We start from the raw sequence: 14,110 nt of genomic DNA, 5'->3' as shown, positions 1-14,110 counted from the left end.
GCTCCAGGGAAGGCGTGGGGGGTGGCTACGGCGTTGGCACTGTAGCCAGGGCAGCGGAGGACAGAGGCTGGCCTCTCCCGCACTCGTCCACAGCCGGCGGTGCTTAGGGGTGGGGAGGGTCTGGGTCTGACCCCACCTGGACGCCCGGGGCCACCTCCCCTGTGAGTCACCAGACCCCCACGCCTGCGGATGACATGGCCACACAGCTTTGGTGAATACTTTTAAGAGAAGAATTTGTAAAAGTAGTAGCGGTGCCCCACGGCTGGGGGTGTAGGATCTGGGGCTCAGTGCAGTCCCGGCGGCCCCTCTGCGCAGGCGCAGCCCAGGAGCTGAGCTTGGACCCTCGGGAGAGGCGAGGCTCCGGCTGGGTGGGGGCGGGGCGGGCACCCGGCGCGGGATGGTCACCACTTGAGGAAGACCATGCCCGCCAGGACGGCGTAGCCCAGCACCAGGAAGAGGACCTTGAGCAGCCGGTCGCTCTTCTCCTCCAGCTCCTTGGCCAGGATCTCAAAGAAAGTGACGAAGAGGAAAGTACCGCCTGCCAGGCCCTGCAGCAGCACGGAGGCCACGCTGCTGGGCATGCCCTGGGCACTCTCGATGCCCAGGCCGAGGCTGATGCCCAGGGGGATCATGGCGCTCACGGTGACGGCCAGCTTGGCAGCGTCCCTCAGGGCCATGGCGCTCCTGGCCATGCTGATGCCCAGGGCCACGGCCACCAGCGTCTCGTGGATGGCCACCCCCACAAACAGGCTGACCACCTTCTCCCCCTCCTCCTGCAGGCCCAGGGCCAGGCCCTCGAAGACCGAGTGGGCCGACAGGGCGAAGACCAGGCTGAGGAGCCGCAACGGGCTGGAGCGCGACAGCTCCTGGACACTCAGCCCGTGGCTATGCGCGTGGGGCTCCCCGTAGAGCGTGTGGCCCCGCGAGCCACCCATGAAGGGGCTCTCGTACTCTGAGTCGCTGCCCACGTCCGAGCTGGCGTTGAATGTCTCCAGGTCGATGAAGGCCGGCCTCTCCTTGCGGAAGGTCAGGACGAGCTGCTCCAGGAAGACGGTCATGAAGAAGCCCAGCAGCATGATGGTCTCGGCCAGCGGGTAGTCGGTGCTGATGTGCCCAAGACTCAGGACTTTTTGGAGCTGGAGAAGAGGGCGCGAGAGGGGGAAAAGACGGGGAGAGGTTCAGAGGCGTGACCGCCGAGACCCCCACTGCCCATGCAACAGGTTCTTCAGACGTCACCTCTCAAGTAGCAGAAATACCCAAATCATACAGGTCTTAAAGAGGAGTGGTGGCTCATCCTTGATGGATTTAAAAATGAAGGGACTTCCCTGGTGGTCCAGTGGGTAAGACTCTGCGCTCCCAGTGCAGGGGACCTGGGTTCAATCCCTGGTCGGGGAACTAGATCCCACATGCATGCCGCAACTGAGAAGTCTGCATGCCACAACTAAGAAGTCTGCATGCCGCAACTAAGACCCAGCACAGGCAATAAATAAATAAATATTTAAAAATAAAAACTCTATTAGAAAGGGACTAGGCCTCACGTCATGTCCACTATGTCAACCAATTTAAAAAGAGTGTAGTGGGCTGCATCATGACCCCTAAAAGATATGTCCACCAGGAAACTCAGAATGTGACCTTATTTGGAAGAAGGGTCTTTGCAGATATAACTGAGGTGTGATGGGCTGAATTGTGTCTCCCCAACAAAAGGAAATTTCTATATAAAAGTCTCCCAACCCCTAGTGCCACAAAACTAACCATACTTGGAGATAGGGTCTTTAAACAGGTGATTCAGTTAAAAGGAGGCTGTGAGGGTGGACTTAATCCACTAGGACTGCTGTCCTTACAGGAAGAGGAAGAGCCATCATGTGAAGAGACAGCAAGAGGTGGCCATCTACAAAGCAAGGAGAGAGGCCTCAGGAGGACCAAACCCTGCCAGCACTTTGGTCTCGGACTTGCAGCCTCCAGCCCTGGGAGAGAATAAGTGTCTGCTGTTTAAGCCCCCCATCTCTGGTCTTCTGTTATGGCCACCCCAGGAAATTCATTCATAAGATAAGGATCTTGAGATGACATCATCCTGGATAAGGATGATGTCCTTTTAATCCAATGACAGGTGTCCTTCCGAGACAGAAGAAGAGAGACACACAGGGAGAGGCCATGTGACAACGGAGGCAGAGCTGGGGTGATGGAGCCACAAGGTAAGGGACCAAGGACCGCAGACGATCCCCACAAGCTGGGAGGGACACGGGATAGACCCTCTCTCACGGCCGGAGGACCCAGCCCACTGACACCTTGGTCTCGGACTTCCAGCCTCCAGACTGGGATATCAGCCAGGGCTTCTGGCCCTGATGCCTGCATGGGGCTGGCTTCCACACACCGGAGGCTGTTTCCAGAGCCCCCCACCTCTCCACCCCCTTGGGTGAACGTGCTGAGAACGAGCATGAGGCTCGCCGGCACATCCAGCCATCCTCGTCAGATCCTTGAGTCAGCGCTGTCCCATAGAACGTTCCAGATGGTGGAAATGTCCTCTATCTGTGCTGTCTGATATGGAAGCCGCTGGCCTCACGTGGCCCACGAGGACTTGAAATGTGGCTGGTGCGGCTGAGGACTGGCACACTGAAGTGGGTTTGATTTCAATTCACTGAAACCTGACCAGCCGGAATGGTGAGTGGCAGCCACACCAGACCGTGAGGCAGACACTCTAGCTGAGGCTGGCGGGCAGCCAGGAGGAGGGGCCTGGCCCACTGAGGCGTGGGGAGCCTGGGGCAGGGGCGTGGCCCAGGAGTGGTTTGGGGAGGACTGTGAGAGGGCCCCGAGCACTGAAGGGGGATGGGGAGGGGCAAGGTCATTGCAGCAGTCCAGGCCAGAGGGGTGGCACTGCGGGAATGTGGAAAACGGCAGGGGGGGCGGGTGCAGAGGGTGTCAGAGAGGACTCCGATCTCATCCTCACCGACGCCAAGTGCACAAGTTTCCCGCGCTGTGTAACAGAGGAACGCAAGCTTAGCAGCATAAAACACCTCCCAGCCCTCAACATCAGGAGTCCAGGCACAGGATGGGGCTTGTGGATAAAGCAAATGGCACGGTGTGGCCAGGGACTGAGGGTGGCTCCCAACCAACAGCCAGGGAGACACTGGGCCCTCAGTCTGACAGCCAGGAAGGAACTGAACCCGCCTTACAACCACATTGGCTCAGAGGCCAATCCATGCCCAGTCAAACCTTGAGATGAGACCACAGCCCACCGGATACCTTGATTGCAGCCTCATGAGAGCCGGCAGCAGAGGACCCAGCCAAGTGGTGCCCAGACTGCTGACCCACAGAAACTGTGTAGGAATAAACATGTGTTGTTTTAAGATGCTAAGTTTGTTATAATTTGTTACGCAGCAGTAGCTAACTGATACAGGAGTTGAAGAGAGGCCACAATCGCCAGCTTCAAGACAAAGTGCATGTGTCCAGGGCAGGTGGTCTGGTCAAGTAATGGCTGATGAGCCCACCAGCTGGGAACCCTAGGTCTAGTTCAAACCCCTTGTTTACCAGATAAGACCCAGAGAAGAGACGCAACCAACTCATGGTCACACAGCAAATTCATTTTCTACTTCCTGTCACCCTTATAGTGTCAAGGCCCCGAGCTTGGTATCAGGGTTGAAAAGCACCAGAGATGGGGAGGGGCAAGATAAGGGTAGAGGATTAAGAAGTACAAACTATTATGTACAAAATAAATAAGCTACAAAGATATACTGTACACCACAGGGAATATAGCCAATAGTTTATAATAATATAAATGGAGTACAACCTTTAAAAATTGTGACTCACTATGTTGCACACTTGTAACTTATACAATATTGTACATCAACTATATCTCAATTAGGGAATTTCCTGGCTGTCCAGTGGTTAGGACTCTGTGCTTTCACTGCTGAGGGCTCGGGTTCAGTCCGTGGTCAGAGAACTAAGATCCTGCAAGCCACGCAGCACGGCCAAAAGAAAAAGAAAAACAAAAACACAACAACTATATCTCAATTACAAAAAAAAATAAAAGGAAAGAAAAAACAAAAGGCACCAGAGACGATTGGCCATAAGGTGCCAAGGGCTGCTGCAACCACCCCAGGGAGCCTTACCTTTTCCCTCACAGCCGGCAGTAAAGCATTGAAGCATGTGGCCAGAAAGACCCCTCCTCCGAAGGTGTTGCAGAGTGAGAGGATCTTTTTCGAACGATGGGCCTTCTCAAAATCCGTCTCGATGATCTTCACGGGGAGCAGGGAGCCCAGCAGCATGAAGAAAAACACGCCCACCATGCAAAGGATTTTGGCTACCAACAACTTCACCATGGCGGCGGCCCGGGCTGCTCCGGTCACCGGTCACTGCAGGGCCAAACCATGTGTGGGCGCACACTCCCCTCCCACGATGCGCTACGGGGCCCAGCCACGCAGCCAGGGGCTCATGCCTCAGTCCAGCCACTGTGAATGTCAGAGACAACCACGTCAGCTGTTGGATTGGTTATCTGACCAGCTAGAGCAACCAAGCCCATCACCCCCAGTACTTCACCCCATTCCAGGCCTAGCACACTTCCCTGTCTCTTGCAGAAAATTCTCCACGGCTGCACTGTCCAACACGGCAGTCGCTAGCCGCGTGTGTCTGTGTAAGTTAATTAAAATTAAATAAAATGTAGGCAATTCCCTGGCGGTCCAGTGGTTAGGACTCCGCGCTTCCACTGCGGGGGGCACAGGTTCGATCCCTGGTTGGGGAACTAAGATCCTGTATGTGGCGCGGCCAAAAAAATTTATTTTAATTAAAAAAAAATTTATATAAAATGTAGACTTCAGCTCCTCAGTTGCACTACCCACATTTCAAGTGTTCCATAGCCACTTGAGTCTAGCAGCTGCCGTACTGGACAGCACAGACAGAGAACATATCCATTGTTGCAGAATGTTCTGGGTCCCACCGCCCTTACATAAAATCCAAAGGCTTTGCCCTGAGTCAAAGGCTCTGCACCATCAGCTCAGGCTCCACCTCCCCGTTCCCGTTCCCGCCTCAGGGCCTTTGCACCGGCAAGCCCATTCCCGCCTCAGGGCCTTTGCACCTGTTGTTCTCTTGGCCTGGACCACTTCTCTCCCCTGACCTTCCAATGATGGTTGTCTTTCAGTCCCTCAGGAGGGCTTCCCCCTGCCCTAAATGGCATCCCCTGTACCCACCGCAAGGCCTGGCGCAGAACAGATGCTCAGTAACCGCTGGCTGAACAAACGGATGAGCTGAAGCATGTGGACCTCTTTACGGGGACTCAATGAGCCAAAGTAAAGCAGATCTCGCCCTAGATAGACCCGAAAATGTTACCATTAGAATGAGGGACCGCGGCTGCTCCCCTGTCCTTAGGCTTTCTCCCCAACCTCCCAATTCTCACTGCCCGCGTCCCCATGTCAGCTCAGATGCCACCAGTGGAGAGGGGTCTCCTACCCCGTCCCCTGGTATCATTGGAGCTACAGGGAACTACATAATTTAAAGTCCCTGAATGTCATCACTCGCCCTGGGCTGCGACTTCCACGGGAGCAGGGAGTGTGTCTTCCTCAGCCCAGAGCCAGGTACAGTAGGCGCCCAATAAATACCTGCCGAGTGTCGGGATGCCCCAGTCTGTGGAGTGGGGGTGAGGGTGGCCTGGACGCCCTCAAACCGGGGGCTGATGGGGCTGGGCAGCGGGGACGGGCTCATTCATTCATCCTTTCACTCAGCACTTATTGAGCGCCTTCTGTGTGTCCCGCGCTGCACTGGGCGCCCCGCTCGAGAGGGGACAAGTCGCGCTCCGCTGGCGGAGCCGGACGCAAATCACACAGATCGCCAGTAAAGGCGGGGCCTCGGCTAACAGGCGGCAGAGCCCGCCAGGCCCCGGGCCGCCCACGGCCCCAGCCCCGCCCAGGCCCGGCCCACACGTACCTCCGCCGGGTCCTCGCCCGCCCGCCGGAGCCGCCCGCCGCTCAACCGCCACGCCGTGTCGACCCCACTGCAGCGCTCCCGGTCTAGCCCCGGCTCGGCGCGCAGCTGCCCACGCCCCGCCCGCGCCCCTGCCCATTGGCCGCCCCAAGCGCAGCGAGCCAAGTTCTCCATGCCATTGGCTATTACGGCTGCCACTCACCCCGCGACTCCACCTCTCCTACCGGCAAGGGAAAGTAGTTTCCTCCCGCAGAGCGGCGGGTACAGGCACCGGGCGGCTCCGGCGGGAAACTCCGACCCTAGGGGAATGGTTCCGTCAGCGTCTGGCTTCCAGAGCTGTCCAGGGGTTCCAGGTGCTGAATCCCGTTCGGATCGAGGTTTGGCCATTGTCAGAAAACGATTTGCTACGGGTGACTGTCTCTTTCGGAGCGTCCTCGCTGCTGATGCCCTTCCCGTCGGTTTAAGATGCAGATTTATCCGTTCAACATCTCTGCCTCCTATGTACCAGGACCTTTTCTAGGAGAACATCTGTCAACAAAACAAGGATCTCTCCCCTTTTGGAGCTTACGTTCTAGGAGAAGACAGAAAATCGACAAACATAATAAGTAATAAAATTATGGCAGAAGGTGACAAGCGCTCTGGAATAATAGAGCCCAGTAAGGGTTATCAGGGTGCTGGGAGGTGGCTTGGGATGAACACACACACACACTACTATACATAAGATAGATAACCAATAAGGACCTACTGTATAGCACAGAGAACTCTACTCAATATTCTGTGATAACCTATATGAGAAAAGAATCTTAAAAAGAATGAATATATGTATATGTATATGTATAACTGAATCACTTTGCTGTACACCTGAAATTAACACAACATTGTAAATCAACTATACTCCAATAAAATTAAAATATATTAAAAAAAAAAAGGAGTGCTGGGTGGTGGATTGCTATTTTAGGTTTTTTTTAAGGATGTGTACCCAGGAGTGGAATTGCTGGGTCAAACGGATATTTTTTAGGTGAGGAGAAGGAGACATCTTTTTAAAAAATGGCTTGATCCACTGCCCCATAAAAGCAACCAGACTTATGAAAGAGAGGACTGTATTCATTGGTTAACCAAAATCTTATTGTCAGCCTACCATGAGCCAGGCATAGGGAAAGTTGCTAAGAATAAAGTGGAGAATGCCACAATATGGATGAACCTGGAAGACATCAGGCTAAGTGAAATAAGACAGTCACAAAAGGATAAATACTGTGTAATCCCACTCATAGGAGGTCCCTAGATTAGTCAAATCCACAGAGACAGAAAGTAGATGGTGGGGGCCAGGGGCTGAGGGAGGGGGTGGGGAGTCATTGTTTCCTGGGGACAGAGTTTCAGTTTGGGAAGATGAGAAAGTTCTGGAGATGGATGATGGGGATGGTTGCACAACAATGTGAATGTACTTAATACCACTGAACTGTACACTTAAAGACGGTTAAAATGGTAAATTTAATGTTATGTATATCTCATCACAATTTTTGAAAATTTTAATAAAATGGAGTGAAAAAGCCCATGCCCTCACAGTTCACAGTCTAGTGGGAGAGACAAGTATTAATGAAATAATAGCATATTATTAGGCAGACTTCTAAGATGGTTCCAAATGATCCCAACATCCTAGGATTCATGTCCTCGTCTAATCCCCTCTCCTTGAGCCTGGGCTGCACCCAGCGACTTGATTCCAACAAATAGGATATTGTCAAGTGATGGGATGTCATTTCCATGATTAGGTTTCGGAAGACTGACTTCTGTCTTCCTAGACAACTCCCTCTATTCCCTTTTTGCTTTCGTGCTTTGATAAAGCAAGCTGAGATGCTGAAGATGCCCACATTGCAAGAAAGTGAGGGTGACCTCCAGCCAACAGCTGAGACCTTTGGCACAAGAGCCTACAAGGAAGTAAATCCTGCCAATGACCACGAGTGATCTTGGAGGGGGATCCTGCTCCCATTGGGCATTCAGAGGACTGATGCCCAGTGGACACTTTGATTGCAGCCTCTGAGGGACCCTGAAGCTGAGGACTCAGCTAAGTGAGCCTGGATTCCTGACCCACAGACACTGTGAGATAATAAACGTTGTTATCGTAAGCCACTAAGTTTTGGGGGACTTTGTTATGCAGCAAAAGATAACCAATACAGGAACTTCCCTGCTGGTCCAAGGGTTAAGACTTTGCCTTCCAGTGGGGGGGGGGGTACGGGTTCAATCCCTGGTTGGGGAGCTAAGATCCCACGTGCCAGAAGCAACATTGTAACAAATTCAATAAAGACTTTAAAAATGGTTCACATCAAAAAAAAAGATAACCAATACATATATGTAAAGGGAAAACTGTAGGTTGTACTAAGTGTCATGAAGAAAAAAAAAAAGAGAGAGAGAGAGACAGTTCTGTGTTAATCAAATAAAGAGCAGTGAGAAGTAAGGGGTGAAGAGAGGATGTCTGATGCAAAAGTAGAAAGGAGCTTGCAATATTGGAGGAACTGGAAAGCCAGGCTGTCTGAATATTGGTGAGTGACAAGGACGGTCCCAGAGACCATTTTAAGGCATCTGAATTTCCCCATCGATGAATGTGAGTCAATGATGAAAACTCATTGAAGAGTTTTACGAAGGTGAAGGTTGTGATTCAACTGATGTTTTAAGGTTATTCTGAGTCCTGTGTAAAGAAAGGATTGTAAGGGAGCGAGAATGAAGGCAGAGAGACCAGTTGGGTCATTTGAGCAAGAACTGATGCTAGTTTAGGTGTAGGTGGGAGGTGGAAGGGAGTGGATGAATTTGAAAAATATCTTGGGTGAATTGACAGGACTTGGTCCTGGTTTGTCTGTGGGCCGTAGGAGTAGGAGGTGTCGGGAATGACTTCTAGTTTTCTAGTTTGAGCAACTAGATGGATCCTGGTGTTATTCACTAAAATAGGAAAGAGTGGAGGAGGCACAGACATTGGAGGAGTCAAGAGTCTAAGTCTGGCTTTGCAGAGGTTAAGTATGAGATGTCTATGAGTTCTTAACGTTTAATGTCACTTTCTGCCTGCACGGAGCTTGCTTCATTATAAGCATGCAATATATGGTAGCTATTTTTTAAATTGAAGTATAGTTGATTTACAATGTTTTTTAAATTAATTTTTATTGGTGTATAGTTGATTTGCAATGTTGTGTTAGTTTCTGCTGTACAGCAAAGTGACTCAGTTATACATATACATATATCCACTCTTTTTTAGATTCTACTCCCATATAGGTCATTACGGAGTATTGAGTAGAGTTCCCTGTGCTATACAGTAGGTCCTTATTAGTTACAGTGTTGTGTTAATTTCTGCTGTACAGCAAAGTGACGCAGTTATACATATATATACATTCTTCTTCATATTCTTTTCCATTATGGTTTATCACAGGATACTGAATATAGTTCCCTGTGCTATACTGTAGGACATTGTTGTTTATCCATCCTATCTATAATAGTTTGTATCTGCTAATCCCAAACTCCCAATCCAACCCTCCCCTGCCCCTCCCCGTCTTGGCCACCACAAATCTGTTTTCTATGTCTGTAAGTCTGTTTCTGTTTTGTAGATAAGCTCAATGGAGTCACATTTTAGATTCCACATATAAGTGATATCATATGGTATTTGTCTTTCTCTGTCTGACTTACTTCACTTAGTATGATAATCTTAGGTCCATCCATGTTGCTGCAAATGGCATTATTTCGTTCTTTTTCACAGCTGAGTAGTGTTCCATTGTATTTTGTGTGGTAGCTATTTTTATTATTAGACACAAAGTGACTTGACTCTTTTTCTGTTTTCCGTAATTCACAACAATAACAAAAAAGATCGTCCGTAATAACAGCACACCAGGTAAGTGCCCACAGGAAGACTCCCTCCTATAGGAGAATTCGTAATGTGCAATATTTATTCATAATTCTTTAGAGCATGAGACTGCTCAGAGAAGAAGCTGCAAAGCTTCGGGCTTTTATTCATTCAGACATATTTTTGAAAGCTTCCTAGATGCCAGGACCTACCTAAGAGCAGGTACTGTCAGAGTACAATAAAAAAAAAAAAAAAATACTGACAAATCTGACTACATTGAATACTTCAAAAATCTCCCATAGTGAAAGACTCTATGAATGGGATAAAAAGACAAGTGATAGGCCAGGAGGAAATGTTGATAATAGATGAGACCGAGCTTTGGATAGCAAGCAAACATCCTAAAATGAAAATAGGAAAGGAGGGACTTCCCTGGTAGCGCGGTGGTTAAGAATCCGCCTGCCAATGCAGGAGACACAGGTTCGATCCCTGGTCCGAGAAAATCCCACATGCCGCGGAGCAGCTAAGCCCCTGTGCCACAACTACTGAGTCCAAGTGCCACAACTACTGAAGTCGGCACGCCTAGAGCCCGTGCTCTGCAACAAGAGAAGCGACCGCAATGAGAAGCCCACGCACCGCAACGAAGAGTAGCCCCCGCTTGCCTCAACCAGAGAAAGCCCATGCACAACAACGAAGACACAACGCAGCCAAAAATAAATACATTTATTCTTTTTTAAATAAATAAAAAATAAAAATGGGAAGGGAAGGGAAGGAACAGACAATTCTCAGGAGAACAAATACAAGAGGTGAATACATATAGGAAAATATGCTCAAGCCATACAGATAATCAGAGAAATAGGAAATAAAATCATCTGAACAGGGACTTCCCTGACGGTCCAGTGGTTAAGACTCCGCACTTCCACTGCAGGGGGAACGGGTGCCATCCCTAGTCAGGGAACTAAGATCTCGAATGCCGCGTGACTCGGCCAAAAAAAAACAAAAAACAAAAAAAAGCCCACCATCTGAACAGCTTTATTGAGGTGTAACTGACGTACAATAAACAATAGATATTCCAAGTATACAATTTGATAAGTGTTGATATATGTACACACCTGTGAAACCATCCTCACAATCAAGATAGTGAACATAAACTACACCCCCTGAAAAAAAATGTCCTCCTGCCCCTCCCCACCCCCGTCTCCCAAGCAACCGCCATTCTGCCATGGTTGCTCAACAAGGTAGTTTCTGATGGCACTGCTCCCAACCTTCCTCTGCCTGCCGCTGGGTGGCCATTCATGCACGTTGCTGTTGGGCAAACAACCATGGGGCGGGGAATTGTACATCCAGGGTTTCTAGGGTATCCAAACGCTCAGCTTTAGAACTTCATATACAGCTGGCTTGTCCCTTTTGGTGCAGAAAAGAGTTAACATAGCAGGCTTAAGATTTTTGTGTTTGCAAAGGCCCTCAGCAGCGTCTGGAACTGGACTCTGGGGGCACCTGCCACCCTCAGTCATCGGGGAGGGGGCTCCCTGTCCCTACACTGTCTGTGCAAACACGTGGTTTACGCTGAACACCTGCTGTCCTCCTAGAGTCTGGGGCCTCGGCTGTGCTGGGCAGAGGTGCCTGAGTGCACAGACCCCCCCAGAGAGAACCCCGGGCACCAGGTCTCCGTGAGCCTCCTTGGGAACCACATCCCCCCCTCGTGCTGTCACGTCTCGTTTAGCAGGAATTAAGTGCATCCTGTGGGACTCCATTGGGAAAGGGCTCTGAAGGCTTGTGCCTGGTCCCCCAGACCCCACCCCAAGCCCTTTCCCTCTGCTGATTTTGCTTCATATCTTCTCGTAAACCACAGCCATGAGGACGATCATTGCTGAGTCTTGGAGACCCTCAATGCACTTTTGTGATAACACTTGTTTTTGTCTTTTCATTTTAGCTATTCTGGTGCAATCATCTCACATTATGGTTTTTGTTTTGTTTTCTTTTGCTTTTTAATTTTGGCTGCACTGGGTCTCTGTGGCGGTGCACGGGCTCTTCTTTGTGGTGCTCGGGCTTCTCTAGCTGCGGCCGTGCAGGCTTAGTTGCGGCATGTGGGATCTTAGTTCCTGGGCCAAGGATCGAACCCGGGCCCCCTGCATTGGGAGCGCGGAGTCTTAACCACTGGACTGCCAGGGAAGTCCCTCACATTATGGTTTTAATTAGTGTTCCCCTCATGGCTAATGAAATTGAGTCCCTTTTCATGTGTTTATTGGTCAGTTGCATATCCTGGTTTTTGAAATGCCTTTCTGTTTTGCCCATTTAAAAAATTGGGTTACTTCTCTTTTTCTTATTGATTCTTAGGAGTACTTCATATTTTTGTCAAGTATATATTGCAAATGCCTTCACCCATTCAATGGCTCACCTTTCCTCTCTCTTTTAAGGCAGTCCAATTTGTTGATTTTTTTTTTTAATGTATGGTTAGAGCTTAATGTATGGTTAGAGCTTGTATTAGTCAGGGTTCGCCAAAGAAACAGAACCAATATAGGATGCCTATCTATCTATATATATAGAGAGAGAGAGACAGAGACAGAGACAGAGAGAGAGAGGAATTTACTTTATGGAATTGGGTCATGCAATCATGTGGGCTGGCATGTCTGAAATCTGCAGGGCAGGCTGACAGGCTGGAGACCCAGTGAAGAGTTGACATTGCAGCTTGAGTCCCAAGGGTGTCTGGAGGCAGAATTCCCTCTTCTCTGGGGAGACCTCAGTCTTTTCTCGTAAGGCCTTCAACTAATTAGATGTGACCCACCCGCATTCTAGAGGGTTATCTCTCTACCCAAAGTTTTATTTCTTTACGTCTTTATTGGAGCATAATTGTTTTACAATGTTATGTTAATTTCTGCTGTACAACAAAGTGAATCAGCTATATGTATACATACATCCCCATATCCCCTCCCTCTTGAGCCTCCCTCCCACCCTCCCTATCCCACCCCTCTAGGTCATCACAAAGCATCGAGCTGATCTCTCTGTGCTATGCAGCAGCTTCCCACTAACCATCCATCTTATATTTTCTACCCAAAGTTGACTGATTTAAATGTTAATCTCATCTAAAAATACCTCCCCAGCAACATCTAGGCTGGTATTTGACCAAATGTCTGGATGCTGTGGTCTAGCCAAGTGCACACATAAAATTAACTACCATAGTGCTTTTTGGTGTTCTCTTCAAGAAAATTTTGCCTGCCTCAAATCATATTTATATATTTATATATATATATTTATATGCTTATATATATATATATATTTATATGCTTATATATATATATATATATGCTTGCCATGCAGCATGTGGGATATTAGTTCCCTGACCAGGGATCGAACCCATGCCCCCTACAGTGGAAGCGTGGAGTCAACCACTGGACCACCAGGGAAGTCCATATTCTATATTTTCTTCTGCCATCTTTCTGGTTTCACCTTTCATAGATTCCATCTGTTTACGTTTCAAAAACAGGCAAAACTAACCCCTGGCATAGACACTGGGGCAGCGTTATCCTTTGGGGGTCATGAGTGGAGGTCTTATCCTTTGGGGGCCGTGGGGTCTGTTCTTGGTCTGGGTGCCAATGACAAGGGGTGGGGGGTTGCGGGGTGCTCCCTTTGCGAAAATTCATTGAGCTCTTTGCTTATAATGTGTGCACTTTCGTGCCTGTATGTTACACTTTGATAAAAAAAATTTAGGAAGCACAGTCATGAGAGCGAGAGAGAAGGATGGACACCCTAAGTCCGCAGGAGCTTACAAAGACCTGGGAACAGCGTGAGCTGAGCAGAATTTGTGGTTGGTACCCTCAACCTCACCCCCGAAGGAATTCACATTCTCTGAGCCCATCTCTGACCCCATATCCCATCATGCAATGCAGGATGGCAGCCCTACCACAGCACAAAGCCTCACAAAACATCCCTGGTGAGGAGGACTTAAAATTCTGAAAGGGGAATCAGCTCTAAACGCGCAACCCCAGTCTCTAGGACGCAGGCCGTTTCTAGGCTCAAGCCCGGGTGGTTTCAGGGTTAGACTCAGCCTTGTTCTTTCTGGTCCTGATGCTGCGCGCGGCCCGCAGGGATGGAGGCGGCACCGTCGGGGAGGCAGCGGCGCCGGCGCGCCCCCTGGTGGCCTCAGCTCCTCATCTACGGGGGCCACGTCCGGAGGGCTCAGTGTGTGTTCTGACTTTGAAATAACTTGATTTTGCAGGGCTGGGGTCGATTTGGGGGAGGGGTCGGGTCGGGTGGGGAAGCCAACTCAGTTTGGGGTTTCCAAGTTACCTAGGTTGGGATGAAATCTGTGCTGAAATGATACAGGGGCACTCTGGAGCCAGTGAACAAATAATTATAATAATAATTATTATTATTATTAGCCACTCT

At 49.7% G+C, this 14,110-nt stretch overlaps 1 protein-coding gene across 5 annotated transcripts; it reads right to left on the bottom strand.

Moving 5' to 3' along the window:
- Positions 1–207: 207 nt before the first annotated feature.
- Positions 208–6,023, bottom strand: SLC39A3 (solute carrier family 39 member 3). Of its 5 annotated transcripts, none has more exons than XM_082456860.1 (3): positions 5,914–6,023; positions 4,107–4,445; positions 208–1,136 (listed from the first exon to the last, which is right to left on the bottom strand). In XM_082456860.1, exons 2-3 carry the CDS (start codon positions 4,314–4,316, stop codon positions 402–404), a joined length of 945 nt encoding a protein of 314 aa, XP_082312986.1. In that variant the 5' UTR covers positions 4,317–4,445; positions 5,914–6,023; the 3' UTR covers positions 208–401. The 5 variants fall into 5 exon arrangements, with proteins under 5 accessions (XP_082312986.1, XP_082312988.1, XP_082312984.1 ...); XM_082456862.1 differs by having other exon boundaries at positions 4,107–4,349; XM_082456858.1 differs by lacking the exons at positions 4,107–4,445; positions 5,914–6,023 and adding exons at positions 5,181–5,296; positions 5,589–5,728.
- Positions 6,024–14,110: the final 8,087 nt, after the last annotated feature.

This window comes from Balaenoptera physalus (genome assembly GCF_965194825.1).
Source record: "Balaenoptera physalus genome assembly, chromosome: 3".
Taxonomy (NCBI): domain Eukaryota; kingdom Metazoa; phylum Chordata; class Mammalia; order Artiodactyla; family Balaenopteridae; genus Balaenoptera; species Balaenoptera physalus.
This window is presented reverse-complemented; position numbering and strand designations above follow the sequence as displayed.

Coding starts and splice junctions, on each gene's coding strand:
- SLC39A3 (XM_082456858.1), bottom strand. CDS start 5,691: ATGAGCCCGTCCCCGCTGCCCAGCCCCATCAGCCCCCGGTTTGAGGGC. Junction 5,297..5,588: donor GGCATCCCGACACTCGGCAG/GTATTTATTGGG, acceptor GGGTCTATCTAG/GGCGAGATCTGCTTTACTTT. Junction 1,137..5,180: donor GTTCTGCGCCAGGCCTTGCG/GTGGGTACAGGG, acceptor CCTCTTCTCCAG/CTCCAAAAAGTCCTGAGTCT.